This window comes from Trichomycterus rosablanca, chromosome 17 (assembly GCF_030014385.1).
Source record: "Trichomycterus rosablanca isolate fTriRos1 chromosome 17, fTriRos1.hap1, whole genome shotgun sequence".
In the NCBI taxonomy this organism is placed as follows: Eukaryota; Metazoa; Chordata; class Actinopteri; order Siluriformes; family Trichomycteridae; genus Trichomycterus; species Trichomycterus rosablanca.
In genome coordinates this window covers 27,472,363-27,499,945 of record NC_086004.1, presented here as the reverse complement: position 1 = coordinate 27,499,945, position 27,583 = coordinate 27,472,363, and the positions used below count along the sequence as shown (strand labels likewise).

Below are 27,583 nucleotides of genomic sequence, written 5' to 3'. Positions count from 1 at the left end.
AATCTATACTAAGGTCCAAACCTTTAACAGAATTCTGCTTGCTCTTCTAATCAGGCTTCATTTTCATTTTAGCTATGTCATTTCAGGGGTCACGCTGGTGCAGCTGGTCAAATGGGTACTACATAGCAAAATTGGTCCTGTTGATCTGTGATTAAGGAGTGCTTCCCATGTACACATTTTCATTTACTTTGGGTTCTTCCACCTCTTTAAATTAAAATAGTCCCCAAATGTGCGTATGTAAATATGTGAGTGTCTGTTGCCTTGCAAGGGGCCAGTGATTCTGAGATAGCACAGGGTGCCAACACACTGCAGGGCTTCAAGTTTGTTATATGACAGAGCAACAGCATTTCTCCTTATACTCGCACATCCAAAAGACCACCAGTCTTTAATGAAAACATGACAGACTCATTTCTAAATGCTGAGCAACCGAGCATATTATTATACTGGGGTTGTAGTTTAAAAACAACATGGACTGTTACTGTAGTTTACCTTGTAAGTGTCAGAGCCAAAATTCTACCCCATGCACCCTCATATACTGGACTGCCTTAAGTTAATAATGCTATTTTAATTAGTATATTTATTACACTGCATAAACTTGTAAATAATCTTAAAGAAGTTAAAGTAAATACAATTAAAATAAAAATCGTTTTATAACTTTCAAATTTGGCTTTTTGCTATTTTGCTTATCTGTATTGTTCACTATATGTGGGATAGTGGTAGCCTAGTGGGTAGAGCTCTGGGCTATCATTTGGCAGATTGTGGGTTTAAATCCCTGGCTGACCCTGTGCTTTGACCTTGGGCTCCAAGCACACTGGGATATGTGGGAAAAGCATTTCATTGTACTGTAGAGGTGTATATGTATATGTAATAAATAAAGGTGCTTTAATCTATTCTCTATGTGGGACTTGAAATAAAAGCAGTAAACATTTTACCCTTTAACAGGCTGTAGATGGCAGCTATGCAACTAAATTCTCAAGAAAATCTGATTTACTATCAGGAGGTTTGGTACTGATGAGATGGGGATTGTTCACTATCATCGGACCACAGATATCTTTCTGAGATGATGCCTCAGTTCAGTTGCACTCATGTAGGTTTGTAGCTGGACGTAACCCTCTGCTCTCATGTATAGGGGTCCAGTTCTCAGTGTGGTCATGAGCACTAATGGAGAACAGTGCTTCAGTGGAGGGGTGGATGGAACCATTCAGAGTTGGAACACTCCTAATCCCAACATCGACCCCTACGACTCCTATGGTATGTTCTTCCTACACTTACTGGGTTGGTAGTACGAATATCTTCCGTTAGATGTTGTTTTGTTTTTGTTTGTTGTCATTTAGTTTAACAAAACAAGACTGGGAATCAGAGTGCGGGTGCTGCAGTGTCGACCCCTCTCATATTAAAAACGTGTTCATGCTAAAACTCAAACTGGGACAATGAAGCCCAGTGTGGTTGTTAACCTAAAGTAACAATACTCTAGCCCACTACAGCTGGGATCTAGGTCCTGGACCACAATGCTATGGTCAGTCAGGTGTCTGCATAGACAATTGGCTAATGTCTGAGGGAAGAGTGGGGCTAATACTGCCTAGCCACTGGGAGGTGCACTTATCAGTGCGCTCTTAGTGTCGGTCCTTAGACTGGTTAGAAATAGGAGGGGTGCATCAGGAAGGGCATCTGGCGTAAAAGCCATGCCAAGGCAGGTATGCAGCAAAAAAAGAAAACACTATATGACCGTATAAGGTATGTGAACACTTGTGCATTGACCTTTTAAAGCCATATTCATTCATATAGAGTTGCTGCAAAGTTGGGAGCCTATAATATATTTTATATAATACATTTTATACACCAGTTAGGACACCTGAAATGATTAAAGGGTATGCCTGGGTTAGTAAGCGTCCACATGCTTTTGTCCATATGGTGTATTTTGGGTTGGTTTTGTCTATTGCTACATAGATGTAAGCATGTTCTTACTGTCTGACTTGGCAGAAACCTACTTGCTACAGAACCAGTACCTTCCATGTCCTTACCATCGATTTCTTTCTGATTTTTCTCGTAATAGAGTCGTCTGCGCTCAGGGGGGCGCTGTGTGGTCACACTGATTCAGTGTGGGGTTTAGCGTACGGCTCTGCCCACCAGCGGCTGCTGTCCTGCTCTGCTGATGGGACTGTGAGGCTTTGGGACGCTGCAGACGTCTCGCCTCCTCTTGCCATCTTTAATGAGAATCAGGGTGAGAGCTGTGCACACATATACACTCAGCCCTCCTTCTAAAACAATTAGGAAATTGTATTAGTTTCTTTATGGTCACAATCTTTCAGGAAGTTAAAGTAAACCTTGTGTGTGTGTGTGGTAGAATTGGGCATCCCATCGTCCGTGGATGTGGTGTGTAGTGAGACTGCTCACATGGTCACAGCCTTCAGCAATGGCAGGACTGGCATCTTCAACATGGAGACCCAACAGCTGGTGCTGGAACTGGAGTCGCAGAACGCAGGAGAGCCAGGTACATCAAAACATACCCATCATTTAGGGTTATTTATGAATGAATTGCATTAGGCTGCAGGAGGTGTTTAATCAGATCATGCAGGATTCAGAAAAATGGTCAAGTGTGTGTGTGTGTGTGAGTAAGCAATAACAAGCATAAAATAGCCATGAGTGGACACAAATTATCTAGTAGAATAAGCCATAACTCACAAGTCTTTGAAGTGAGACGGCCTTCTATTCAGGAGTGCGTAGGATGATGTCAAATGTTGTCTGTGTAGAGAGCTCACTATGTTTTTGAGACTGACTCACCAAAACATTGACACATTTTATATTGTTTTTAAAATAAAATTAATAAAATAAAGCATTGGTGGGTGCTCGGCTGGCACAGAGGTCTATTACAGTGTCTTACCACCGATAATATCCGTGTAAGCATTTACACAGACATGATTGTCAAAGCTGTTATGGTATCAACAGATAATGGTCACATTTGACTGGTTTTGCTGACTGATTTTAGATTTGTAGATTCGGATCTTCTAATGTGCTTTTTCTCCACAGATGCTCCTCAGCAAATAAACAAAGTGCTGAGTCACCCGACCCTGCCCATCACCATCACCGCACAGGAGGACCGGCATATCCGCTTCTTCGACAACAACACGGGTACGTTCCTGAGAAACACCGGAGCTTCTGTGATCCTACAAAATCATTTAAACAATCACACGTGTAGGACTTACCAACAGACCCAGCAGCAGCACCTGATTCTTGTACTATACTGCTATTTTAAAAACGTGTATTATAGATTGCTGGTCCCTGCTGCTAAAAGCATTCTTTTAACATAAGGCGTGTGTTGCAGTGGAGATGGTAGTACCTGACACATGTGCCATAGAGTTACATCACAAATACTGCTTATTATAAAAGCTGTGAAGTCTCAGCAGAGGCTCATTTATTCATCCTCCAGCTACTGACTTCAGTGGGACAAAGCTGGTGTCACATTAACCGTTCTAACGAGTACCATTTTAGTTTGTTTATAGAAATGACCTGACCTAGACAGTGTGGCTGCACTGTTTACTTTCTCCACCGTTTATGATGAATCAAACTGAGGTCTGTTCCTTATTTTTAGGCCAGTCTTAAATATTTTTTCCAGTTTTATGATTGGATTCCTGACTTGTTTTGAAATGTTTCTTTGGCTCCAGCTGTTTTGGAGACAGTCTCTAACATACTGCTAGACCTTGTATAGAGATTGGCTACATATCCTTGTAAAGTAAATAAATAGACCAGATATACAAATTATTACATTACATATTTATCATAATTACATATTTCTGCTGGCTTATTTTCCCCCCAAAATACGTATTTTTATAGGTTAACTGACACAAGATAGCATAAGAACAGTTTTAACCTACCTTGCAACCATAAAAGTAAAAATATAAAATGGACTAATCATAAAGACAAGATAAAATAAACAGACAGAAACATAATGCCTGGTAAAAACACGCGCTGGAACCAGAGCTGGGATCTCGAATACATCGTATTGATTCTCAGCTCTGCTTGCCGGCTACGCTGAGCGGCCACATGAACAACGATTGGCCTGTTGTTCAGATATGGGTGGGACTAAGCCGGATGGGGTCTCATAACTAATGCAATTACGACCTCTGCTGGCTGATTGATGGCGCCTGCACAGAGATGAGAAAAGAGTGCTCTCAGGGTGTGTCTCTCTGTACACAGGGCTGAGCTGCACTGCACTCGTCAAAGTGTAGGTGATAAGATGCATACGGCTGCTGCCCACGTGTCGGAGGGGGCGTGGGTTAGCTTCGTTCTCCTCAATCAGAGCGGGGATCGGCATTGGGTTAACTGAAAATGAAATGCATTACTGTACTTCTCTAACATACTGCTAAACCTTATACACCGTATAGAGATTGGCTACATGTCCTTGTAAAGTAAGTGAAAAGAGCAGATGTACAAGTTACTTTAACAGGTGTTGACTAGGGCCTGAGTCAGTCTGAGGTATTGGCTGTGGGTCTTTGGTCTCATTTATCCCCCAAAATACGTTTTTTTATAGGTTTTATAGGTTAACTGAAAGTAAAAGCATCACTAAACTTTAAATGTATCTGAATACTTTTTTGAGGCAGTGAATAACAATATAGCACCTTTGCGTACCTTTATCAATACAAAATGCTTCATTCCAAACTGAATCAAACGTGTCATTGATTGTCTTCAGGTAAACTGATCCATTCCATGGTGGCTCACCTGGATGCTGTGACCAGTTTAGCCGTGGATCCCAATGGACTCTACCTGATGTCTGGTAGTAAGTACTGACCATCTAACCCACGCTGTGTGGACTCTGCCCACAGTTCATAAAAGAATTTTATAACATTTCTAACGTCTTTATATTTCCTAGATCAGTTTGGTGAAATTGGAATTAAATTGCTAATATATTTTTGTTTCTTAGGTCACGACTGTTCCATCCGGCTGTGGAACATGGAGAGCAAGACGTGCATTCAGGAGTTCACCGCCCACAGGAAGAAGTTTGACGAGTCGATTAACGACGTGGCGTTCCATCCCACGAAGTGCTACATCGGCAGCGCCGGAGCCGACGCCCTCGCCAAAGTATTCGTATGACCTCCGATCCTTCTTTCGTGGACCTACAAACGGACCCTGACAGGAGAGGCTGGAGGCGCCTTTTGGACACGGCTGAGGTTTCGTTCTGCAGAGCTTCTTGCTTTGAGAGGTTTAAGGATGGAAGCTGAGAAATCAGAAGCCCGATGGATGCAGTGGAACCTCAGTAGGATGAACTCATTCCAGTCCGGCCTCCACCTATAAACCCCAAATAAAAGCTAAAATGCAAAACGCCCTCGTTCAGGCAGGCCTGCGTGAGGGACCAGGACCAGCTGTATCCCCGCAGCTCTGGGTAGTCGGAAATTTCACATGGATCGTTCAGAAGACCAGAAAGTCTTTGTGTGTGTGTGTGTGTGTGTGTGTGTGTGTGTGTGTGTGTGTGTGTGTGTGTGTGTGTGTGTGTGTGTGTGTGTGTGTGTGTTCAGAGAGAAAACCAAACACCGCTTATGTCCACCACCAAGCGACTGCCCTTAGAATCACTCCTGTTTATCAGCCTCATGGGAAGTCTGGTGCTTCCCACAACTTTGCTCTTTCTTTCTGATCTTTTTCTTGTCTTTTTGTAGTGATAGAAAGCGAGTTCGAGGCTCCCAGTCGTGATGGTTCGTCTGTTTGTATTGTAACTGTATAGTGACAATGTGCCTTCGCTTCCAGTACAGTTTCGGTAAGCAGCTGTAACCTCATTGATCCCAGATGGAGTCGTAGAGAGTGATTGACTAGTGTCCGAAACGTCATATGTACAGCAGAGGTGAGAAAACATGGAAGTGGTTTCAGTCATTGTTATTCATATTACATTTACATTTTCAGCATTTTAGCAGACGCTGAATACAGTTTGAGCAATTGACGGTTAAGGACCTTGCTCAGGGGCCCAACAGTGGCAACCTGGCAGAAGTGAGGCAACCTTCTGATTACTAGTGCAGTACCTTAACCGCTGAGCTATAGCTAAAACAAATTTGTTTCCACCGTCAGTACATTTTTCCTCATTGCATAACCCCCGATCTGAAAAAGTAGAGCATGGAAAATGCAAATAAAAAAATAAAACTGTGTTTCTTACATTTAGTTTAGACTTTTGTTTGATTGCAGACAGGATGAACCTGAGATATTTAATGTTTTATCTGCTCAACTTCATTTCATTTATTAATAATCATCCATTCCTGCATTCCAAAAGAGTTGGGACAGTAAAGCATTTACCACTTTGTAATGTCGCCGTTCCTTTTCACCACACTTAAAAGACGTTTCGGCACCGAGGAGACCAAGTGATTTGGTGTTTCAGCTTTTATTTTGTCCCGTTCTTCCTGCAAGCACGTCTTAAGATGTGCAACAGTATGGGGTCGTCGTTGTCGCATTTTTCGGTTCAAAATTCTCCACAAATTCTCTATTGGGGACAGGTCAGGACTGCAGGCAGGCCAGTCCAGTACCCGTATCCTCTTCTTCCGCAGCCATGACTTTGTAATGTGTGCAGCATTAAAAATGCATGGACGTCCCTGGAAAAGACCACATCTTGAAGGCAGCACATGTTGCTCTAAGATCTAAATGTACTTTTCTGCACAATGCTGCATCACAGAAAAGGGGAAACATCCCCTTTTTAGAGGAATTTTTTTTGGAATGTTTTGCAGGCCTGAAATGCAGGAATGGATGTTTATTTACAAATTAGATAAAGTTGACCAGACAAAACATGAAATATCTCAGGTTTATCCTGTCTGCAATATAATAAAAGTAAACGTACGAAACTTAAGCCTACTCTAGCCTAGCGGTCAAGGTACTGGAGTAGTAAGCTGAAGGTTGCTGATTTAAACCTCACCACTGCCAGGTTGCCACTGTTGGGCCTCAATTGCTTAGACTGTATACTGTAAGTCACTTTGGATAAAAGCGTCCACTAAATGTAAATAATCTATATTAATAAACTCTAGATTTTTTTTACATTTGCGTATTCCATACTGTCCCAACTCTTTCTGATTCGGGGTTGTACTACAGATAACAATAAATAGCAGGGCTTAAAGAATCAAAATCAGTTTCAGTCTGGAGATCTTTGTATTTGTTTCTCACCTCTACTGCGCACCGTGTCGTTAAATCTCTGTTTAGATTCACTGATCATCGTAAAGTCGCTGAAGACCCCGAGTGTAACGTTTCCTGTCACGTGGTTAAAGATTATTTTTGTTCGTTTCCTCATTCACTCACGATGCTTGTTTGGAAAACATATTTAAGATGGGTTCTCTTGAATAGAGTTTTATATTTATATATATTTTAATACATTCTCATAAATAAATGTTATTCATACTGAGTTGATTTTAAGCTCAACCAGAACTAGACGTGTACATAGAATAACATATAAGTAAATTATTTATTGGTGGAACGATTACCAAATTCGTTGTGGCTTTTCATTTAAATACAAGTGGATTTTATTGTATTGTGTTGATCCTCTAATTTCTTAAGCACCTTCCTTTAACTAGCTAGTAATAAAAAACCCTGAAACTGTCAGATCTAATTCTCGTTTAGATTTCTATATAGTATTTATTAAAAGCGTTAGGATATCTAAGCTTGTTTTAGAACTATAATTCTTTGATGAAAAGGACCAGTCTTGTTGAACTGTACATTTTGTGCACAGCTTACAGTATATTTTTCTGTTCCTGTTTTTTTTTGGGTGGGGGGTGATTGTATATGGATTCTAAGAAGACGTTACTGTTGTCAAATGCATTTACAATTCGCCATTGTAACGTTCAAACAGACATAAAGATATGGTGGTAATGTCATCATGTGATTAAATAGATTAGGTTTAGATTAAATGTGTGAAGATACGCGAGCACACGAGTTCCTGATGTGTAAATGAATCTTAGACAAGCTGCACAGTTGAGTGCAGCGATGTGAACTCACGTCACTTTTCATGGTTTGAAGGGATTTTAATAGATTCTTTTCTCTCTAAAAGATTTATCTTTTATTTATGCTGATTATTTTTCATTGTTTTGTTAAAGCCAAATGGACTCTCATTGTTCTGAGCTCTCGTCTTAATTAAAAATTACCTGCAATGTTGAAAATGACTCTGAGTTTGTTTACATGTACAAAATAATCAGATCACTACAAGTAATTAGATTTCCAACATAGCATTATCAGGGTGTTTGAATTCGATATAAACACATTATTGGTCCAGTTGTTTTTATTGTTCTTTCTTATTACTCTTATTTAAAAAAGTCTTATGTGTTGTTACAACTGTAACACCTAACATGGATTAAATAGGTTTACTAACAACTAAAGGAATTGTTGCAACATTAACCTGTAAGAATCTTTCAGACTTGTTGCTTTGTTGTTTTAAACTAAGATTCAGGCTAATTAAAAAATGTAATGTAAAAGGCATCTTATGTCTGTTAATGAGCTTGATTATCAGTGTGCATGTAAACACACTCCTTGGTTAGCACCGGCACTTGGATTGTCTGATGTTCACACTCAGCTTTATGGAGTAGAGGATGTGATGTAAGCCAGAAAATCAACTTCCCCCCGGGTCACTCTTTCATACCTACAGCTACACTTCTGCTCAGACGATGTGATCAACCTGATGGATGCTTGTTACGCCTGTATAATCTGATTATATATTATATATAGAGTTGGTTACATCTTATACTATTGTTTGTATTTACTTTCTGTACTATGGGTTGGTAACTGACTCCAAGTGAAAAAGAACTGATTTAATACAGGTTGATTATTTTTGCCCATGATTTACTTGAAATATGTTAAAGTTGGGTTTTTTTCTGATAGTGCCTGGTGTTTACTCTAAAGAAAGAAGATATTCCAGTCTGTTATGAGTGACGAAAGCACTACAAAGCATCAGGAACGTCTGTGCAGGGGTGCATGATGACCCAACTCTGACATCCTGACAGAACCCCAAACCCCCTGGCTGCACGCTCGGAGCAGCGAGTTATGTCAAGTCAAGTCAAATTTATTTATATAGCGCTTTTTACAATGAACGTTGTCTCAAAGCAACTTTACAGAATCCAGGACCCACAGACAAAAAAACCCTATTGAGCAAGCCGAGGGCGACGGTGGCAAGGAAAAACTCCCTTAAAATTACAGGAAGAGACCTTGAGAGGAACCAGACTCAGCAGGGACCCATCCTCTTTACGTGAGTTATGTAAGGAGGTGTAGGTGTGTCCGTGCCAGGTTCGGTTAACTTCACTCATGTTCACAGTGTAACATGCAGCAGTGGTTCAGCTCCGCTCAGCAAATACAAAATCCAGTGTGACCAGTTCTGGTAAATTTATGGTAATTAAGTAGTGCATTAAGTAGTACAGATACTTCCAGACAGTTGTACTGCTCAGTACAAATAAACAGATACCATTCTACCATGTTCTCTGGTTTGAGTAAAAGAAAACACTTAACTGATCATTTCAATAAAGTAATTGCATTTGTGCCTAATACAAATAACCCATACTTCTAATCCTTTTAGGGCCATTGTGTTGGCATGTTTTAGGTTTTTAATAATTACATACCTGATAGCTATTAAACCCTCTGGATCATTCTGTCAGTACAGGATGAACTGGGCACAAGGTCCAGTCTAATGTGTCCTGGAAGATGAGCCCAATGCATTATAAAAATACTCTGTGTAATGTGTTGAATGAGTTAAGTTTAAAACACCACCACATCACTAGGAAAGTGACTTTACACTGGTGTGTTACCACAGCTGTGTTATGAGTGTAAACAAGGTTCCATGTGCAAGTTTAAAAGATGTAAAGAATCAGCATTTCTATTCTAACCTGTGGTTGTATAGAGAGATTATTTAAAAATGTGAATTCTCTTGTACATATTATAGTTTGTTTTTCATGTTGTATTTGATTTTTATTTTCAGATGGAAGACATTTATGAATATATTACAATAATAAATGACAATATTCTACTCAGTGGTGACTTGAACACAATTATTTATTGCACTGTTGCTTTTTCAGTTTACCTGATCTGATCTACTAAAAAATAATTAGTAGAATGTTTCTAACGTGTTTAATCATTTCTAATTCTTCAGCTTTTCTGAAGGGACATATTTGCCAAACTCAGGTCACGTTTGCATGTTTTTGAAAGGTGGGAAACTCCTTAAAAGAAATAAATCAAACCATGATGCTGTGCAATACCAACTCTACGAGACTTTTTAATAAATATGGTACCTACAATCTAAATGATTTACTCAGAGACCTTATACAGCAGCTTAGTTTAAAGCACAAATCTTTCTGTGTATCTGATCATCTATTTAAAAAACAGAACCGAATCCAACAGCTGCCGTGCGTTCCTCCTGCCACCTGAGACAGCTTTAGGCAAAAACGTTTTTAAGGCATTGTATAATATTGTATAATAAAGATACATTTATTCATATTCATATTATTTCTTAAATAGAGAGCTGGGAGCGAAATCTCCGAATGTACCATCAGATTGGTTTTCATTATGTGTGTACATTTCAGATTTATAGGGGTGGCACGGTAGCTAAATGGGTAGCGCTGTCGCCTCACAGCAAGAAGGTCCTGGGTTCGATCCCCAGGTGGAGTGCTCCGGGTCCTTTCTGTGTGGAGTTTGCATGTTCTCCCTGTCTCTGTGTGGGTTTCCTCCGGGTGCTCTGGTGTCCTCCCACAGTCCAAAGACGTGCAAGTGAGGTGAATTGTAGACTAAATTGGCCTTGACTGTGTTTGAAATAAACTTGTGAACTGATGAATCTTGTGTAAAGAGTAACTACCGTTTCTGTCATGAATGTAACCGAAGGGTGTAAAACATGACGTTAAAATCCTAATAAACAAACAGATTTATAGATAGAAAGAAGAGCAGTGAACCAAATCTTTTATTTTAACTGTCATACTGCACAGTTACACCCATCTTATACAAAAATAACTTTTCTGATCTACTTCTGATTCAGTGTCAGCCAGAGAAATTCTGTTCTGTTTTATTTTTCATATAAAAACTGGAAATCAATTATAAATAAATAAAACTACTCAAATTCACAGTCTGTCACACTCATACTCGGGTGATTCAGGTCTTTCGGGCATCTGGATAAAAAACAGCTCCCGGTTGGGAGGAGGAGGCGTCCGAGGATGGCTGTGCACTCCGGAGTCTGGGCTGGGCACAGGGTTGGCACATAGAACTTCTGGCTGGGGCTTCTTTAAAAAAGTTTCCGCCTTTTGTGCAGCCGGACTGCACTCGACATCTCCCTCGGGTCTGTGCCTCTGGTGGTTGTCTCCCTTAGCTTTAATGTGTCTGTAGCGTTTGAGTTTGACTGTGTCCTTACCGTGACGGGGGCAGGGCAGCAGCACACTAACATCCCTGCGGAATTTGGAGCTAAGGCCGAAGTAGATTAGAGGATTGTAAAAGCTCGCGGACTTGGCAAACAGGCGTGTAAAAATGCTGGTTAGGCTGGGGACGTGGAAGCCACACGCCGACCACATGGACACGACAGCGTACGGAGACCACGCCAGAATAAATGCCGTGCAGACTACTATAGAGACCTGAGGGGAGAAAAGTGACTTTAAATTAAAGGTGTAACAGTACAGAAACCAAACCTACTTTACTGGACTATTAAATACAAGGTCATCTTTCATTCCCTTTGACAGACAGGTACAAAGGCCATGCCTCCTTCACTAAGAGGTCTCCCGCTGTGGGGCTGACAGGCACAGAGGACCTTAAAAAAAGAGAAAACAATTACACTTACTATGGTGACATCCCTCTCAATCTTTCTCTGTCTGTCAGTCAGGTCTCCCTCTGCCGACATGGCGTTCCCTCTTTTAACAGTGTTGATGATGGAGATGTAGGAGAAAAGCATGATGAGCACAGGTATGAGGAAACACAGGATCAGAATGGTGATGATGTAAGATTTGTGACCAGAAGAGTGATTTGCTTTGGCCCAGTCAATCTCGCAGGTACCATATCCTCGATCTGCAGAGGCATGAGAAACATTGTGTAAAGAAAGTGCCAGGTCTACTTTCTCATCATCCTCTGGTATGGCAAAGTATGCCGCTTTTCAGACTAGCAGTCACTCCCATGGGGTTAGCATTCTTTGCTAAGACATTATGTCAATGTTGTCACCTTGTGATCTTGACTGTGACATGACCAGGAATATCTGGCCCTGCCATTTTACCCCCTTCAGATTGACACCTAACCCGGTATAAACTAATCTTAATGCTTTCTAATAAGACAAGTAGCAGCTATTTCATAATGGATTGTTATTGTTATTGGATAGAATATTGCATCTGTACCAAAATGTTTTGTATTAGAACCTCGTTTGACCATGGACTGTTTATGTGTAATGGCAACTTAAGTGTCAAGAAGTCCTAAGTTATCTGATTTTTCAGTTTTGGAAACCATTTCCATGTTAACCAAAGCCTAATACCCAGGACTGTACCCTGGTTTACACTCTTAAACATATTAAACTTGTAGTCTAAATAGAAACCTAAACCTGGAACAAAAGTACCAGTGTAAAATACCCCTATGTGTATGTATGTATGTGCCACCCCAGCACACCCTGACATACTGACCTGTGTAACTTCCCCAGCCCAGCAGAGGAGCCGAAGACCAGAACAGAGCTCCAATCCATATGAACACGATACTCACGGCTACAGTGGTGTTCGTTATGAAGTGCGCTGTTAACAAAAAAACAGCCAATAAAAGTTGTCAGAAAGCAAAACAAACTATAAAATAATTAATATAATTTATTTTATACACCTTTTAGCAGTGGGTGTGGCTGAAATACCAGACAGATGGATAGATAGACAGACAGGTGGACAGGGAGCTTGTCACTTTCTTAAGTATAATGCGCAGTTAGGATTAAACTTTAATCCTTCACAATACCTTTGGTTGGGTGGCATCCCTTAATATATCGGGTGATGCTAATGGCAGTCAGAGTGGCGATGCTGCCCAGGCCAAACAGGAGTGTGAAGAATCCATCAACCTGAGAAAGACACACACACCCTTAACATTACCTGTTAAGATTTAATATGCAAACAAACCTAATATTTAAAAAGGTTTATGTTAATCAGTCCTGCAAAAAATGCACAGCTCAAAGTTCTGTAGTGCATTATTATTCATTTCTATACATACTTCCATACATACTTAATAAAACATGGCTGCTGCCTTTTAATAATTCTCTATATTACAAATAAAACGTTTTTGTTCAAAAAGTTAAACACAGAAGTGCTGGTAGCCTTTAAACAACTCAGTTAAAAGCTGCTGTCCGTGCTATTCAGACAAATTCAATAATTATTTAGTATTTTTCATTGAGAACAAATGAGGCCATCGTTACTTTGCTTTCAGCAGGATATAATATCAGGATGCATTAACGCCGCAAATGTGTCTAGATGTGTTAATGGGCTTTTACCAGAGACAGAAATTGTCTCTATTTGAATCATATAACAATGTTTGAGACAGCTACTAAAGGCTCTGAAACACACACAAGATCCTGCTGTCTTCATATGTGGACAGAACATTTTAAATTACTTTTTGTAAAAATCATTGTGAGATCCTCATAATAGACATTTATTAGTTATTTGTGGCAAGTAAATAGAAATATTAATTAAATGTCCAAGTCAAACTGACCAAAGTGTACTCCTGCCTAGGGCTCAGTCCAGGTGCTTGGGACCCTCCACAACCCTGATCTCTATGAAGCCATTTTAAAGAATGAATAATAAACAACTTTGTACATACATAATATTTGCATTGCCTATCACATTTAAAGATGTTTAGTTTTAATTGATACCATACCTGACAGGTCCAAATAGAGGTGATGAGATATCCGTTATCCTGAAATACATTGAAGATTTCGAGAATGCCACGAGAATATCCAAACACTGATATGCTGGCGTCCGATATGGCCAGGTTAAGGGTGAGGAAATCTGTGGGCTGCAGGGTCGCTCTTTGCTTAAACAGAACAAAGATCACAATACTGTTTCCAAACCACGACATCCAACCTGTAGAATTGAACACATACAGTAAATGTTTTAATAAATAAGAACATGCAATGTTTCTAAATCACAATTAAAAACTTAGTGATATAGGTGGGTTATACTGAAGCTCGTGCAAAATGCAAAACAAAACAGTTGGAAGGAAAATTACCCCCAACCTTTTGGACATTATTGATTGTTCCAGCAGCACAACAAGATAAAACAATACCATACAGTGGTGCAAAACAGCCATTGACTGTTAACCCTGTTAAAAATAAGTAAACTAAGCCAAGGTTTCCCCAACACTGACCGACCAACACTCAAAGCTAAGGTTAATATGTTTAAGAGTGTATTTTACAGTGAAATTTTTGCATAGAAGTGATAAGTAAGTGAGCCTGGACATGGAAAGGGTTGAACATATCTGGACTAATGGGCTGACAGTGGCAAAACCAAGAAGCACAATGAAATAACTAAGCATTAGATATGCTGCATGCATATTTTGTCATATTTCTAATCACATGCATGTCTTTCTAACCTCAACAGTATATATACATATATTTATGTAATCTACAATTTCATTTCAGCTCGGTGGGTAGTACTGTCGCCTCACAGCAAGAAGGTCCTGGGTTCGATCCCCAGGTGGGGTAGTCTAGGTCCTTTCTGTGTGGAGTTTGCATGTTCTCCCTGTGTCTGCGTGGGTTTCCTCCGGGTGCTCTGGTTTCCTCCCACAGTCCAAAGACGTGCCGTCAGGTGAATTGGAGATACAAAATTGTCCATGACTGTGTTTGATATAACCTTGTGAACTGATGAATCTTGTGTAATGAGTAACTACCGTTCCTGTCAGGAATGTAACCAAATTGTAAAACATCCCAATAAACAAAGAAACTATTTCATTTCAATTCATTATATTAAGTTCTATCTTTTTTCCATGTAGATAGTAAACAACAGTGCATTACCGAGCAGTATGAGATAAACTCCGATGATCGTTTCTCCCTGATCTGACAGAGGAGCATCTTTACTCAGCAGGCTGAAGTTATTGTTTCTCCACGGGATGTTCACCGGCTCCAGAGCTCCCTTGGAGGACATGCTTACTTTGGATGAAGATCCTCAGCTTTCCGTGCTGCTGGTGGAACCTGTAAGATTCCTGATGTTGCCACACTGAAAAGAGAGACAGAAAAAGATAACAAGACTGAATCTACAAGCAGACCTGCATTCTGCTGTACTAATCAGGATGCCACCTCTGGTAAAGCCGAGTGCGAGTATCTGACTGAAAGCCCGGCTAAAAATACTGAGCAGATGTAAACCTTAGATAATCCAGCTAACTTCATTCAGGTCAGACTGCAGCCCAGACACGGTCAGTGCTTCCAAATGGCACACTTGTGTACTGTATGATACACTTTATTCTTCCTGAAAACATGCAGCGTTTGAGAATTATCATTTGGGACACTGCAGCCAGCTCAGAATCACCTCAGATCTCTTCATGTGTGTTTAACATGATAAAAATATGTAAATATCTTGTAACAGGGAAAGTTAAACACAATTTAAGTCTGTAGAAGTACCCTAAACTCAATATTCAACTCATGTTAATGATAAAACAACTTACAGACTTTGTGACATGGTGCAGGATTGTGCTTAAAAATAGCCATAACCACTATAAGGTCACTTGTGCCCAATGTTTATTTATTTATTAGGATTTTAATGTCATGTTTTACACACATGACAGAAAGATTCATCAGTTCATAAGTTTAATGCCATTGACAATTTTGTATCTCCAATTCACCTGACTTCACGTCGTTGGACTGTGGGAGGAAACCAGAGCACCCAGAGGAAACCCACACAGACACGGGGAGAACATGCAAACTCCACACAGAAAGGACCCGGATCACCCCACCACCTTTCAGGACCTTATTGCTGTGAGGTGATAGTGCTACCCACTAAGACACCGTGCCGCCACTTGTGCCCACTAAAAGATGCATTTGGTAAACAACACCACTCGGATAAGTTGTAGCTTTTAAACAAACAGTGAATTTTTATAAGTGAGTCTTTGTTTGTGTTGAGAAATATAACCACACCAGTAAACTGAATGATTTTCTGGTAACTGTGGTTGTAAAGTCAGCTTAACCCTTGTGTTGTGCTAAGGGTAAAAATAACCCACCAATATAATTATCAGCAAATAAAATCCCATCAATCTTGTTACAGCCTTTTCTACAGTGACCCCAGATACTCACAAAGTACTCACATTGAGCTCTTTTTAACAAGGCATTCCTGCCTACAGAATTGATGCTTACTGGATGTTTTTTCTCACCAACGCTAAAGACTCTTGTGTATGAAAATCCATTGAGCTCAGCATTTTTCCACATTGTTGATACACTAATAAAAATAATAAGTTAGTGAAATTTACCTGTGTATATGGTGGTTGTATATGGTTGCTCCACCGGTCTTGTCTGACTTGGAAATGAAAAGATAAACCTTATTTTGTTGCATGCAGATGCTTTTTTTGAACATGCACTTTCAGCACCACCCACTACACTACCAGACCTTTCTGTGTAGACACTTGGCTGACTACCCACTTACGTATATCTGAACCTGAATCACAGTGGTGGTGGGTTAGCATTATAGATCACTGTGCCACCTGAATGCCCTTGTAGATGTTGTATTCACATGAAAACATAATAATAAAACTAATACAGTAATAATGTGATTGATGTCATTATTTAAAATGACTCAAAACTCATTTGAGTAATCAAAACTGGTTCTCTGTTAGGTGGTGCTTGAAAATTGCAGAACGTGTTAATGGCTTCTTACATGTACATGTAGTACAAATCCAGGTCCTTTTTCATTAACTACAGGTTGTTGAGTTCCTCGTTTTTGACACACTGGACAAAACACATAAAGGACAGTGAGAATACTGAGTGCTTTTTAGCAACAGCCATTACTGCCATTAGTGTTTCTGTCTCTAATGGGATCACTGGGATAATAGGATCCAGGAGAAGCGCCTTAAAGCTTCTAATAATCCTTAGACTGTTTCAATACCTTAAGGAGGAGTCCTCCAAAACATTTCAGAAACTCGAGTATTTTTTTCAGTTAGCTTAACAGTCCAAAGTCACATAGTGGTGTTGATTAATGATCTAGCCTGGCGTTACTTAAATAACCCATAAGCAGATGCTATTAGTTTATTTAAAATCAAGTGGATGTAGGGATTTTAGCCACATACAGTACATATTGCTAACAGTATAAAACAATAATGAAACACTGGCTCTAAACAAATAGCTCCAAAGAGGCACAGTTCTAGGATACCACCTGTCCAACAAGCCAGTTATATCATATTTTTTATTCTAAAACATTTTGCACATACATCACCTTAGGAATTCCTACAGTAAGTTTTAAATGAAAACATGACCCTTCAACTAAATCCTCTTCTCTCTGGCTAGGTTAGAGCTTAAGGCCATGTTGATAAGTCCTCACCCTACTGTGAGAGGCCATTCATACACTCACACAATCACTAAGAAAGCGCCGTTTTACCCTCCCAGAAAATCTTTGCAGTTATTAATTACTATGGGAATCAATTTCCTTTTCTTGGATGTACTCTAAATCAACCTAATGAACCTCCTAATGAATAAGCCAAAAGATGTATTACACCTGCTGGCTTATACCTGCTCATAAATACTTAAGAAGGCAGAATAATTGTGCTCTAATAATAGTACAATAACCAGCAATACCATATAATTAGAGCAGTGCTAAAATAATTCTAATAAGCCAGCTATTGTGATAAACAGTGTTCTTGTTTAAGTGTACACGTTAATTATCAGTAACAAAGAAATGGCCTTTTCCTGACACTGGTTTACAATGCTGCTGATTAAAAAGCATTATTACCCCACCCACAAACACCCCCTGCCCAGACATCGCCAATCACGTCCATACGCAGGTACCAGACAGCACCGATGGAGAGTCAAACTCAGATGCCAGCAGTAGTGGGGCAGCGCAGTTTATCACTGCACAACCTGAGCATCCAATAAACTAACTTAACTGATTCAATGTTTGGCCGATTTTGAAAATAGCATCACTACACAACATTTGAAAGAAGTCTTAGTGGTAGGGTGTTTATAAATGCTGACTGTAAAACTGTGCATGGACAAATAAAAGAATAAAAAAGAGGTAAAAGATTCCAACAAAGATTCTTTATTTACAAAACATCACAGTAAAGCTCACAGTAATTGCATACTGGGAACTGCCAACATTTTAACATACCGGGTAGATAAATCTACATAAAAAAAAACAAATAAAAACAAGCCAAAAATGTAAATAAAATCGTCCAGATCCTCCTCATGTACAGTAACCGCTTAAATCAGGTCAGCCACTGGGGGGAAAAGAAAAATATAAAAATACTTTTAAATACAGCATGTTCACTATATGATTAACTAATAACAACTAATACAAAATTGGAAGTACAGTGACATGTTCATACACACATATGCCCCTCCACAATTATTGGCAAGTATTAGGTAACACGGGTTATGAGAATTTTATCTTTTGGTGATTTAAGTAAATATCATACAGAAAAAAATTAAAACAACCCAAACTTTAACTGAAGTATATTTTAAAATGACTTCTTCCCCCCTCAGAATGTATTTACTTCAATTACAGGTGTAATTTTGTCAAGCTAATTCACCAAAAAGTGAATTTCTAGTAACCCTTTTTACCAGGGATGCCAATAATTCTGGAGGGGGACTGTAGGTATGTATGTACACCATAAAACAATTTTAGTAATTTTTAAACATAGAAGAAATAAACTGGGTACCATTCATTGGCATTTCATCAATCTGTGTTGAGTAGTACTGCTCAATATCACGGAGGATGCGGATGTCATCATTCTTCACAAAGTTGATCGCCACACCCTTGCGACCATAACGTCCCGATCGGCCAATTCTGCAAACAGAAACACAAACTCATGTGACCCTGTGTGACCTTTCCAAATTTCTCCCTTTTATCATGTTTATTTGGTGTGATGAAGCAGCTGGAGGCCTCGTTAAGTGAAAGTCAAAGCAATGCGTCTTTATTTAAGCTATCCATTATTCATAATTAAAAAGCTATATTATATTCAGCTCTGTCAATATACCAATTTATTGTACACTCACATCTACCTGGATTACTGGGTATCTTAAGATATTTTAGTAAAATTGTAGTAAATTTACAAAATCCACTTTTATTAAATCTATCCGGTCGACACTGACCTTTTCAAAGCATCACCAATAAGAAATTGCTACAGTAAGAGGTATGATGGGCCCAGCCAGCAAAACTCATCTCAGATTGCTTGTAGTTGTTTAGATTAAGTGGATTAGAAGGTAGGTTAATGCAGCATGGCACAATTTTGCTCCATGAAACACTTCACCGGCTGTGTGTTCAGTAAAGGTTTATACCTGTGGATGTACAACTCTCTGTTGTTGGGCAGGTCGTAGTTGATGATCAGAGAGACCTGTGGCACGTCCAACCCTCTGGCCCACACGTCTGTAGAGATCAGCACTCGGCTAGAGAGAGATACAGAGAAATAAATCCAAAGCATTAGAAGATGGAACTGGGCAGAACAGACTGGCACATCTGGAATTGTAGCACTGATGCTTAATCTCACTCCAGTATGAATTAAAAAATATAAGGTAGATGGGTTTTTTTGTAGATTCATACCAGTTTCAACTATTTAAGAACGCGTATCTGGTATTACCTGGCTCCAGATCTGAATTCTTTCATGATGGACTCTCTCTCTTTCTGTGGCATGTCTCCGTGCATAGAGGAGACGGTGAAGTTTGCCTCCCTCATCTTTTCAGTCAGCCAGTCCACCTACACAGAATAAACATGGGAATGAAATACGCTGCGTTGGTAAAGATCAAATGTGAAAGGACTTTTTTGTCTGGACTTTTTTTTGTCTGTGAAGGACTTTTTTAGCACTGACCTTTCGCTTGGTGTTGCAGAAGATGACCGCTTGCGTGATGGTCAGTGTGTCGTAGAGGTCGCAAAGTGTGTCAAACTTCCATTCTTCTCTCTCCACAGCCACGAAGAACTGCTTAATACCCTCTAGCGTCAACTCATCACTGTGCACAGACACAGTAAATTAACCTTTTTTACTCAAGATACAAAGTACCACACAGTGAATACATACTGTAGGAAGCATTAACTATTGTGCTGCACCAACTCACTAAAAATTCGCCACCCTGAAAAAGTAAAAACATGGTAGAGCGCTAGGGTTGCACAGTGGTAAAACACACTAGTGCTGGGATCTTGAGCTCTCAGGTTTAAGTTTCAGCTCTGCTATCAGCTGGCCGGGCGTCTACACAGACACACGATTGAAGGACAATGGTAACTAAATGATCAAGGCATCTGCGAGGTGTGCGGTTAATCACGGATGGCAGTGATTGGTTGTAGATTGGCAATGTAGATTGACTAAAATACTAAGCCACATGTTACCTGCTAGCTTTTGATTCACACTGTACATTCCTAAATATGACTACTAAATCAATTAGGCAAAGTATTTGGTATAAAGTGTTATAAATAAGTATAGCGTCGGGCGGTGTGTACAAAGGGCAGGGACTTAATCAACGCGAGCTTATGACCCGCGCTTACTGGGCATTCCTCGTTCATGGGGAATAATTGCAATCCCCAGTCCCAATCAGGAGTGGGGTATAGCGGATTACCCGCGGCTCTCGGCATAGGGTAGGCACACGCTGATCCAACCATTGTGGCCACGTCCACAGCTTCTTTCCCCAGGCAATCAGCATACTAAACAAGGGCTACTCCAACATCCCTCCGTTTTAATAAATGCACTTGGTTTTCACACGAGCTTCCTGCCTTTTTCCCTTATACAGTTAATGCACATATGCACCTTATGTACTTGTAAATAATCTCTATTGCACATATTTTTATTGCTGCTATATTGTTTATTTTATTCTATGTTTATATATTATACCCTTTCTATTTTTTACTTAGTCTGTCAGTGTACCGTACTGTACATCCTCATTGCACACTTTGCCTGATGTTGTACTGTTCATGCTGCTGCTATATTGTTTACTACACATTTAGATAGTGTCCCTTTTTATTATTTAACTACTTGTATGTATGTTGACACCTGCACCAAAAGAAATTCCTTGTACATCTGGTACTTGGCAAATAATAAAGATTCTGATTCTGATAAGTTTATACAAGTTATTTAATATTAAACTACTACATACAGTAAACTTGCTGTTTCTTACCGCTTGACCAGGATGCGAATGGGATCAGTCATGAACTTATTGGTCATCTCCAGAATCTCATGTGGTAGGGTAGCACTGATCAGAACCACCTGAGTGGCAGGAGGCAGGTATCGGTACACATCATAAATCTGCTCCTTAAAACCTGTACGTAATAAAACATAGAAAACAAATTCAAACTCTCAAAGTAATTACATCCTGTCTAGCAATGTCATTAATTTACAGAACTGGCGCTTACCTTTGTTAAGCATTTCATCGGCCTCGTCCAGAACCAGCATCTTAATGGCGCGGGTCCTTAGACTCCTCCGGCGAATCATATCTGAAATAGAAGAGAACATATTCATACTTCTGGTCTGTGAATATAAGAAAACACCCCGATGCCAGAATAAAAAAACAAAATCACTTACCAAACACTCTGCCAGGAGTTCCTGAGACCACATGCTGACCGTAGTCCAGTTTCCTGATGTCCTCGCCCACATTTGTGCCACCGATACATGAATGGCACTGCACGTTCATGTAGTCACCAAGTGCAAGAAGAACCTTCAAAACAAAGATTCAGCAGCATTAAAAACAATTGAATGAAGATATTCTAAAAGCTTGATTAAAAATTAGATTTTTATGTATTTTACCTTTTGAATTTGTCCCGCTAACTCTCTGGTCGGAGCCAAAATGAGTGCCTGAGTCTCACGCACCTATTCAGTGGAGGAAAGATAAAGCAAACGTATAAAGCAATGCAACAGGGAGTCAAATAACCTGAAGACCAGATGAAAGCGATAAAAGAAATATTTTATAATAACCTGAATGTCTAGACATTGGAGCACTGATATACAAAACGTGGCTGTTTTACCAGTACCAGACTGTGACCTGAGGAGAAACACACACAATGTTAGTTATTACATGATAAATACAAACACACAATATGGTCAAAGGTACGTGTACACTTGATGAGCTTGTTATAAATCCCGTTTCAAAATCAAAGATGTTCAGTTGGATTGGAACAGGGCTTTGTGTGAACCTCTGGACACACCAGACTTGCCAAGCCATATTTAATGGACCTTGTTTTGCACACATGGATGAAAAATTAACGTTGGACCAGGAAAAAACTGTTGTCACAACAATGAAAGCATTTTTAACAAATTAATTGTATACAGGCTTTGTCAACATCCATGTACTTTTGGCCATAGTGTGTGTGTGGATTAGCTCAAACAAACAAATTCATTGGGATTACAGAGGTTTCATCCAAACAACAACAAAAAAACAAAAAACGAATAAAACTCACTGAGCAATGACGTCTCTGCCCTTTATGATTTGCTTGATGGCTCTTTGCTGGATAGCTGATGGTTTCTCAAAACCTAAACAAAGCAGAAGTTCACACCATTAGATCCACAAATAGCTTCTATGACTGAAGGTTTTTATATTTAAAAAAAAAAACAAGCATTGACTACACCAGATTGTAATTCATTAACCAATTGGTCTGATAGTCTGCAAGTTCTTATATCAGGTGTAGCTTTTGCTTAGATGGGATTAAACTAGCAGCCACAGAGACACCATTATAATGTGACTTTATTACTTGCACCTTTGCACAATATAGCAATTTGCAAAATATTGCATTTTTTCACCTTACTCTTTTTATGTCTCTGCTGCTATAAAAACTATAACCTATGCTACTAGCAGTATATCAGAAGATGTATACTCACTATTACCATACTTTGTTTATTGCATTTTTGTTCTATGTTGCACCCTGGTCCTGGAGGAATGTTGTTTCGTTTCAATATGTACTTGTATAGAGTTGAAATGACAACAAACTCTTACTAAATTACAATAATCCAGGATGATAAATGTGTCATGTCTTGAACAGTCCTTCACAAACTGTACAGGTTGCATAATTGTATTTAAAACAGCTAACTGGAGCTAAGAAAAGTAAGAACCAAGCTAGACATGAAATAAGATACAACTGTATGGTTACATAGAAGTGCTCATCTTTAGGGTTTAGATTCATAAACTTTTACCCAACCAATACCACACAGTATGCCACAATCAGTTCACACTTTTTGATTCAAACTTACAGCATTTACACACAAATCAGCACAATCACAGGAAGATCCCCTGTTGGACAACACTGCATATGGAACTGTGAAAGAATTTCTAAAAGAGTGGAAGTCCCTGTCCAGATTTATTTTGGCCAAAAAACCCAAATAACAAAGGTGATAAACACAACACACACAAACCTATACCATAGTAATGTACTGCAATATATTAAGTTATCGCTCAGCCCTAGTTAATACTAGTATTTAAATATCACTTAAGTTGTCAAGAATGTCGATACATCTATAATATCGTCCACCTACATCTCTTTAAAAACTATTTTTACTGCAAGTCTACTATATTCTACCCACCCGTTTTCGGAACCCCTACGCCTCTTTTAAGTAAGTCGCCGGTTACTGGCGGAAAACGGGTGTGGGGGGGAAAAAACGACGCCATTTTACTTAGCTAGCGTTAGCTGGATGCTAACAACAGGGAAAAAGACACAATGTATAAGTTATTTACTAAGATTGTAAACAATCAAATATCATTAAGTCTTTTAGCACCGAACTACAGTTTTTAAAGAGAATTTTAAAAGCCACTGTGTGTTAGTAACTATAACAGTAAGGCTATTTAGCATTAGCACTAGGCCCTCATCCCCGGACTGTAGTTACCGTAAGCGTAGATCCCCCGAAGCAGATCCTCCCGAAGCCCCATCGTATCAAAGGTCGGTGTAACATCCACCTCCTCGCTGGTCTCAAACTCCACTTTGGTCATGTCCTCCTCCTTCAGGAGCCGCTTTCTTCCACTCACAGGAGCTGCAGCCATGACTGTTAGTGAGAGTAAAACCGCTGATTTACCGGAGACTCGAAGCTACACGAACTAAAGAAACCCGCGTGTAGCCGAACAGTGACGCATTAAACATGAGACACGGTTCGGCGTGACGTGTGCAGAAGACAATGACGAACAAAACACGAGACGTCGGACGAGTTCGATTAACTTTATTTAAATTAATAAAAGTTAGATTAAACGTAAACATCACACTTTATTATAAACACTAAATTGTTAATTGAAAATTGCAGTGTTTATAATCTTTGTTTTACTTGTAGCTAAATCACATTCACATCAACAAACTATACCAAAAGCATTAAAATCAATTCATGTCTTTCCACTTAAAAGATTCAGCAAGAGTCAGTAATTGTATACCCTGGCAGTGATAGCTCAGTGGTTAAGGTACTGACTGGACTTTGAAGATGGATGGTTCAAGCCCAACCACTGTCACTTTACCATAATAAAGCCCTTATAACCCTCAATTGCTTTCATATTTAGTCACAATTATTAGTTACTTTGGATAAAAGCATCTTTTTACTTGTAGCTAAATCACATTCACAACAAATTATATCAAAAGCCAAACGTGATCGTTTAAGCATTAAAAATAAATTCATGTCTTTCCACTTAAAATATGGCCAAGAGTCAGTAATTGTATACCCTGGCAGTGATAGCTCAGCAGTTAAGGTACTGGACTTGTAATTGTTTGTTCAAGCCCAACCACTGTCACTTTACCATAATCGGGCCCTTGAACAAGGCCCTTAACCCTCAATCGCCTGCATAATTAGTCACAATTGTAAGTTACTTTGAATAAAAGCATCTTTTTACTTGTAGCTAAATCACATTCACATCAACTAACTATAAAAGAAAAAGCCAAACATCATTTCAGCATTAAAAAAAAATCATGTCTTTTCACTTAAAGGATGGGAAAGAGTCAGTCATTGTATACCCTGGCAGTGGTAGGTCAGCAGTTAAGGTACTGGAATTGTAATTGTTTGTTCAAGCCCAACCACTATTACTTTACCATAACTGGGCCCTTGAACAAGGCCCTTAACCCTCAATTGTTTGCCTAATTAGTCACAATTGTAAGTTACTTTGGATAAAAGCATCTTTTTACTTGTAGCTAAATCACATTCACATCAACTAACTATAAAAGAAAAAGCCAAACGTGATCGTTTAAGCATTGAAAATAAATTCATGTTTTTCCAGCTAATGTGTGGGGAAAAAGTCATTGTATACCCTGGCAGTGGTAGCTCAGCAGTTAAGGTACTGGACTGTAATAGGAAGATTGTTTGTTCAAACCCAGCCACTGTACCATAATTGGGTCCTTGAAAAAGGCCTTTAACCCTCAATTGCTTGCATAATTCATCACAATTGTAAGTTACTTTGGATAAAAGCATCTTTTACTTTCAACATGAACAAACTATATCAGTGATAGCTCAGTGGTTAAGGTACTGGACTAATAAACAGAAGGTTGCACCACCAAGTTGCCACTGTTGGGTCCCTGAGCAAGGCCCTTAACTCTCAATTGCTCATCGTGTTTAGCTCATTGTGTAAGTCGCTTTGGATAAAAGCGTATGCTAAATATCAAAAGCCAAACAATCATTTCAGCACAAAAAATAACTGAAATCACACAATGTGATGCATTTTTTGCCTTGTATATGTAATTTCCACATGTTTATTTTTTTGTCCTGTCATTATTGTACAGTAACATCTAACATGATAAAATGGGCTGTATTTATGTACATACTCCTGTTTGCCAAAGCTTAGTTATTACTGGTGGCATTGTTTTTTTTATTTAAGAAATACACATTAAAACTCATGCAATCACTTCAAGGGACTCAAATAAATTCAATTCATTCAAATAAAGCACTAAGTGTGATAGCTCAGCAGTTAAAGTACTGGACTTGGCAGTGATGAGGCTTGAACTATCAATCAACTTTGCATGAATAGCAGTAATGTTTAATATGTATAGATTATTCAAACTCCAAAAAATGACACTGCTCTTGTTCAGCAGCCACTATTCACTGTGATTGTTATGTCATATGCATTTCTGCAAGACTTGGGTTGTAGTACTTAGATTCTAGAACTTAGATTCTAGATTCCATCACCATTAAGCTTATTAACCTCAGTCATTTGGTACCAAAATACTCCAACTGGCTTTTCTGTAAAGTAGCTCAACAGAAAATAAGAGACTGGTTTTTATTAAAGACTCTTGTTTAGTGTCTGAATATACTTAATGATGCCATAATCAAGACCAACACAAAACACCCTTTAAATGATTATTGGGGCAGTTTATCCCAATACTTGATAAACTAGAGCATTTGATGACCAACCTTGTTTGTAGCCTAAATTTTTAACCATGTAACTTTAATGTAACCCTTAATTAAAAATATAAAGCCATTGTTTATTGGTCAAACATAATTAATTATATTCACTTTAACCTTGATGAACAAAAAACAAGAAGCAAAATCCCTCTCAAGACTTGAATTTATTGCAGGATGTTTCAGCAAGCCACAAAAGAAAATGCAGCGTCCGAGACGAGGTGGTTTTAATCTGTACAAAACAAAGTCCCAGTTTACTGGTCCTTCATCTCCTTCAGTCTCTTGATGGCAGACTTTACTGTGACAGCAGAGGTTGTGCTGCAGAAGAAAAGGAAAGCATGTTAGTATAAATCATGACCGCAAACATGCTAAACACACAAAATTAAACAGATGCATTTCATTACTTGTATGTCCAGGCACCCCCAGCAACAGTCTTCATGCAGGATCCGCAGTGCCAGATACCAACAGCCCTCCTCTTCATCTTAGTCTAGAAAAAAATACAGAGGTCATCAGCAATGTCGTGTATTTCTGCTGTACTGATCCTAGCAGCAACAGCCTTTCAAGTATCTACATTTCATTAAAAAAATCATTAGATAGCAAAAGCAGTTAGCTTGTATGATAAGTCTAACAAGACCAGTTCAAAATTACACAAAAGTATCAGTTTAAAACCTCAGTTTTTCATATGGGTTGCCAAAGCAGATTGTTCTGGTCTGCATATCTAATCTGGCACACTTCTTGTGCCGAACGCCCTTGCTGACCTGAACCCTCCTGATTTTATCATGGATGGAGACTGGCATTAAGAGCACACTGACGAGTGCACCTCTTAATGGCTGGGCTGTTAGACTATCTTCACCCCCCAAGAGTCCAAACAGCCAATGGAACAACCAAGAGCCAAACTAATATATAGCACCAAATATACAAATTCAGACTACAAGCACCTTGTGCACATAAGACGACTTAAAAGTAGTTCAGTTGTATAGTAAGTCTAATGAGACCAGTTTTAAAAACCACACAAAACATCAGTCATGTTAAACTTGAAACATTTTAAGCTTAAAACTAAATTAAAAACAAACAAAACTATTTCTTACAACTGGCAATTACACAATTCATTAATTCTGTTAAATTAATTAATGCTTCCCAAAACCATGCAATGTTACAATATTGTCTACAGAAATGTGTGAAGTATCAAGTCTACGGT

General features: G+C 39.1%; 4 protein-coding genes across 5 annotated transcripts in view; 1 reads left to right on the top strand and 3 right to left on the bottom strand.

Moving 5' to 3' along the window:
• strn (striatin, calmodulin binding protein) overlaps positions 1-6,743 on the top strand; it is a 37,081-nt gene extending 30,338 nt beyond the window's left edge. Inside the window, exons 13-18 of the mRNA XM_063012395.1 lie at positions 1,130-1,251; positions 2,054-2,221; positions 2,345-2,491; positions 3,028-3,129; positions 4,688-4,774; positions 4,919-6,743. Of these exons, the coding sequence (XP_062868465.1) occupies positions 1,130-1,251; positions 2,054-2,221; positions 2,345-2,491; positions 3,028-3,129; positions 4,688-4,774; positions 4,919-5,088 (796 nt within the window). The 3' untranslated portion in view covers positions 5,089-6,743. The remainder of the gene's footprint in view (positions 1-1,129; positions 1,252-2,053; positions 2,222-2,344; positions 2,492-3,027; positions 3,130-4,687; positions 4,775-4,918) is intronic.
• Positions 6,744-11,045: 4,302 nt separating this feature from the next.
• opn6a (opsin 6, group member a) lies at positions 11,046-15,062 on the bottom strand. The gene is made up of 6 exons (XM_063013314.1): positions 14,933-15,062; positions 13,798-14,003; positions 12,889-12,988; positions 12,576-12,680; positions 11,753-11,976; positions 11,046-11,549 (listed from the first exon to the last, which is right to left on the bottom strand). Exons 1-6 carry the CDS (start codon positions 15,060-15,062, stop codon positions 11,046-11,048), a joined length of 1,269 nt encoding a protein of 422 aa, XP_062869384.1.
• A 3,077-nt stretch (positions 15,063-18,139) lies between these two features.
• On the bottom strand, positions 18,140-24,134 carry eif4a3 (eukaryotic translation initiation factor 4A3). Its single transcript, XM_063012342.1, has 12 exons — positions 23,908-24,134; positions 22,491-22,563; positions 22,009-22,075; positions 21,841-21,903; positions 21,619-21,751; positions 21,450-21,530; positions 21,215-21,356; positions 19,921-20,059; positions 19,693-19,808; positions 19,394-19,501; positions 18,775-18,902; positions 18,140-18,333 (listed from the first exon to the last, which is right to left on the bottom strand). The coding sequence occupies exons 1-12, from the start codon at positions 24,059-24,061 to the stop codon at positions 18,317-18,319; spliced, it is 1,221 nt and encodes a 406-aa protein (XP_062868412.1). The 5' UTR covers positions 24,062-24,134; the 3' UTR covers positions 18,140-18,316.
• A 2,399-nt stretch (positions 24,135-26,533) lies between these two features.
• The window catches only part of rpl37a (ribosomal protein L37a), a 59,719-nt gene continuing 58,669 nt past the window's right edge, over positions 26,534-27,583 (bottom strand). For both annotated transcript variants that reach the window (XM_063013087.1, XM_063013086.1), the window contains exons 3-4: positions 26,790-26,872; positions 26,534-26,703 (exon numbers count right to left, since the gene is read on the bottom strand). In XM_063013087.1, the coding sequence (XP_062869157.1) occupies positions 26,640-26,703; positions 26,790-26,872 (147 nt within the window). In that variant the 3' untranslated portion in view covers positions 26,534-26,639. The remainder of the gene's footprint in view (positions 26,704-26,789; positions 26,873-27,583) is intronic.

Excerpts from the sequence above, each read along its gene's own strand:
- eif4a3 (XM_063012342.1), bottom strand. The coding sequence starts at position 24,061 with ATGGCTGCAGCTCCTGTGAGTGGAAGAAAGCGGCTCCTGAAGGAGGAG. Across the intron at positions 21,531-21,618 it reads AACTCCTGGCAGAGTGTTTG|ATATGATTCGCCGGAGGAGT; the intron begins GTAAGTGATTTT and ends CTTCTATTTCAG. Across the intron at positions 18,903-19,393 it reads AGAGAGTTGTACATCCACAG|AATTGGCCGATCGGGACGTT; the intron begins GTATAAACCTTT and ends TTCTGTTTGCAG.
- opn6a (XM_063013314.1), bottom strand. The coding sequence starts at position 15,062 with ATGTCCTCCAAGGGAGCTCTGGAGCCGGTGAACATCCCGTGGAGAAAC. Across the intron at positions 12,681-12,888 it reads GGGATGCCACCCAACCAAAG|CGCACTTCATAACGAACACC; the intron begins GTATTGTGAAGG and ends TTTTGTTAACAG. Across the intron at positions 11,977-12,575 it reads GGGCTGGGGAAGTTACACAG|ATCGAGGATATGGTACCTGC; the intron begins GTCAGTATGTCA and ends ATGCCTCTGCAG.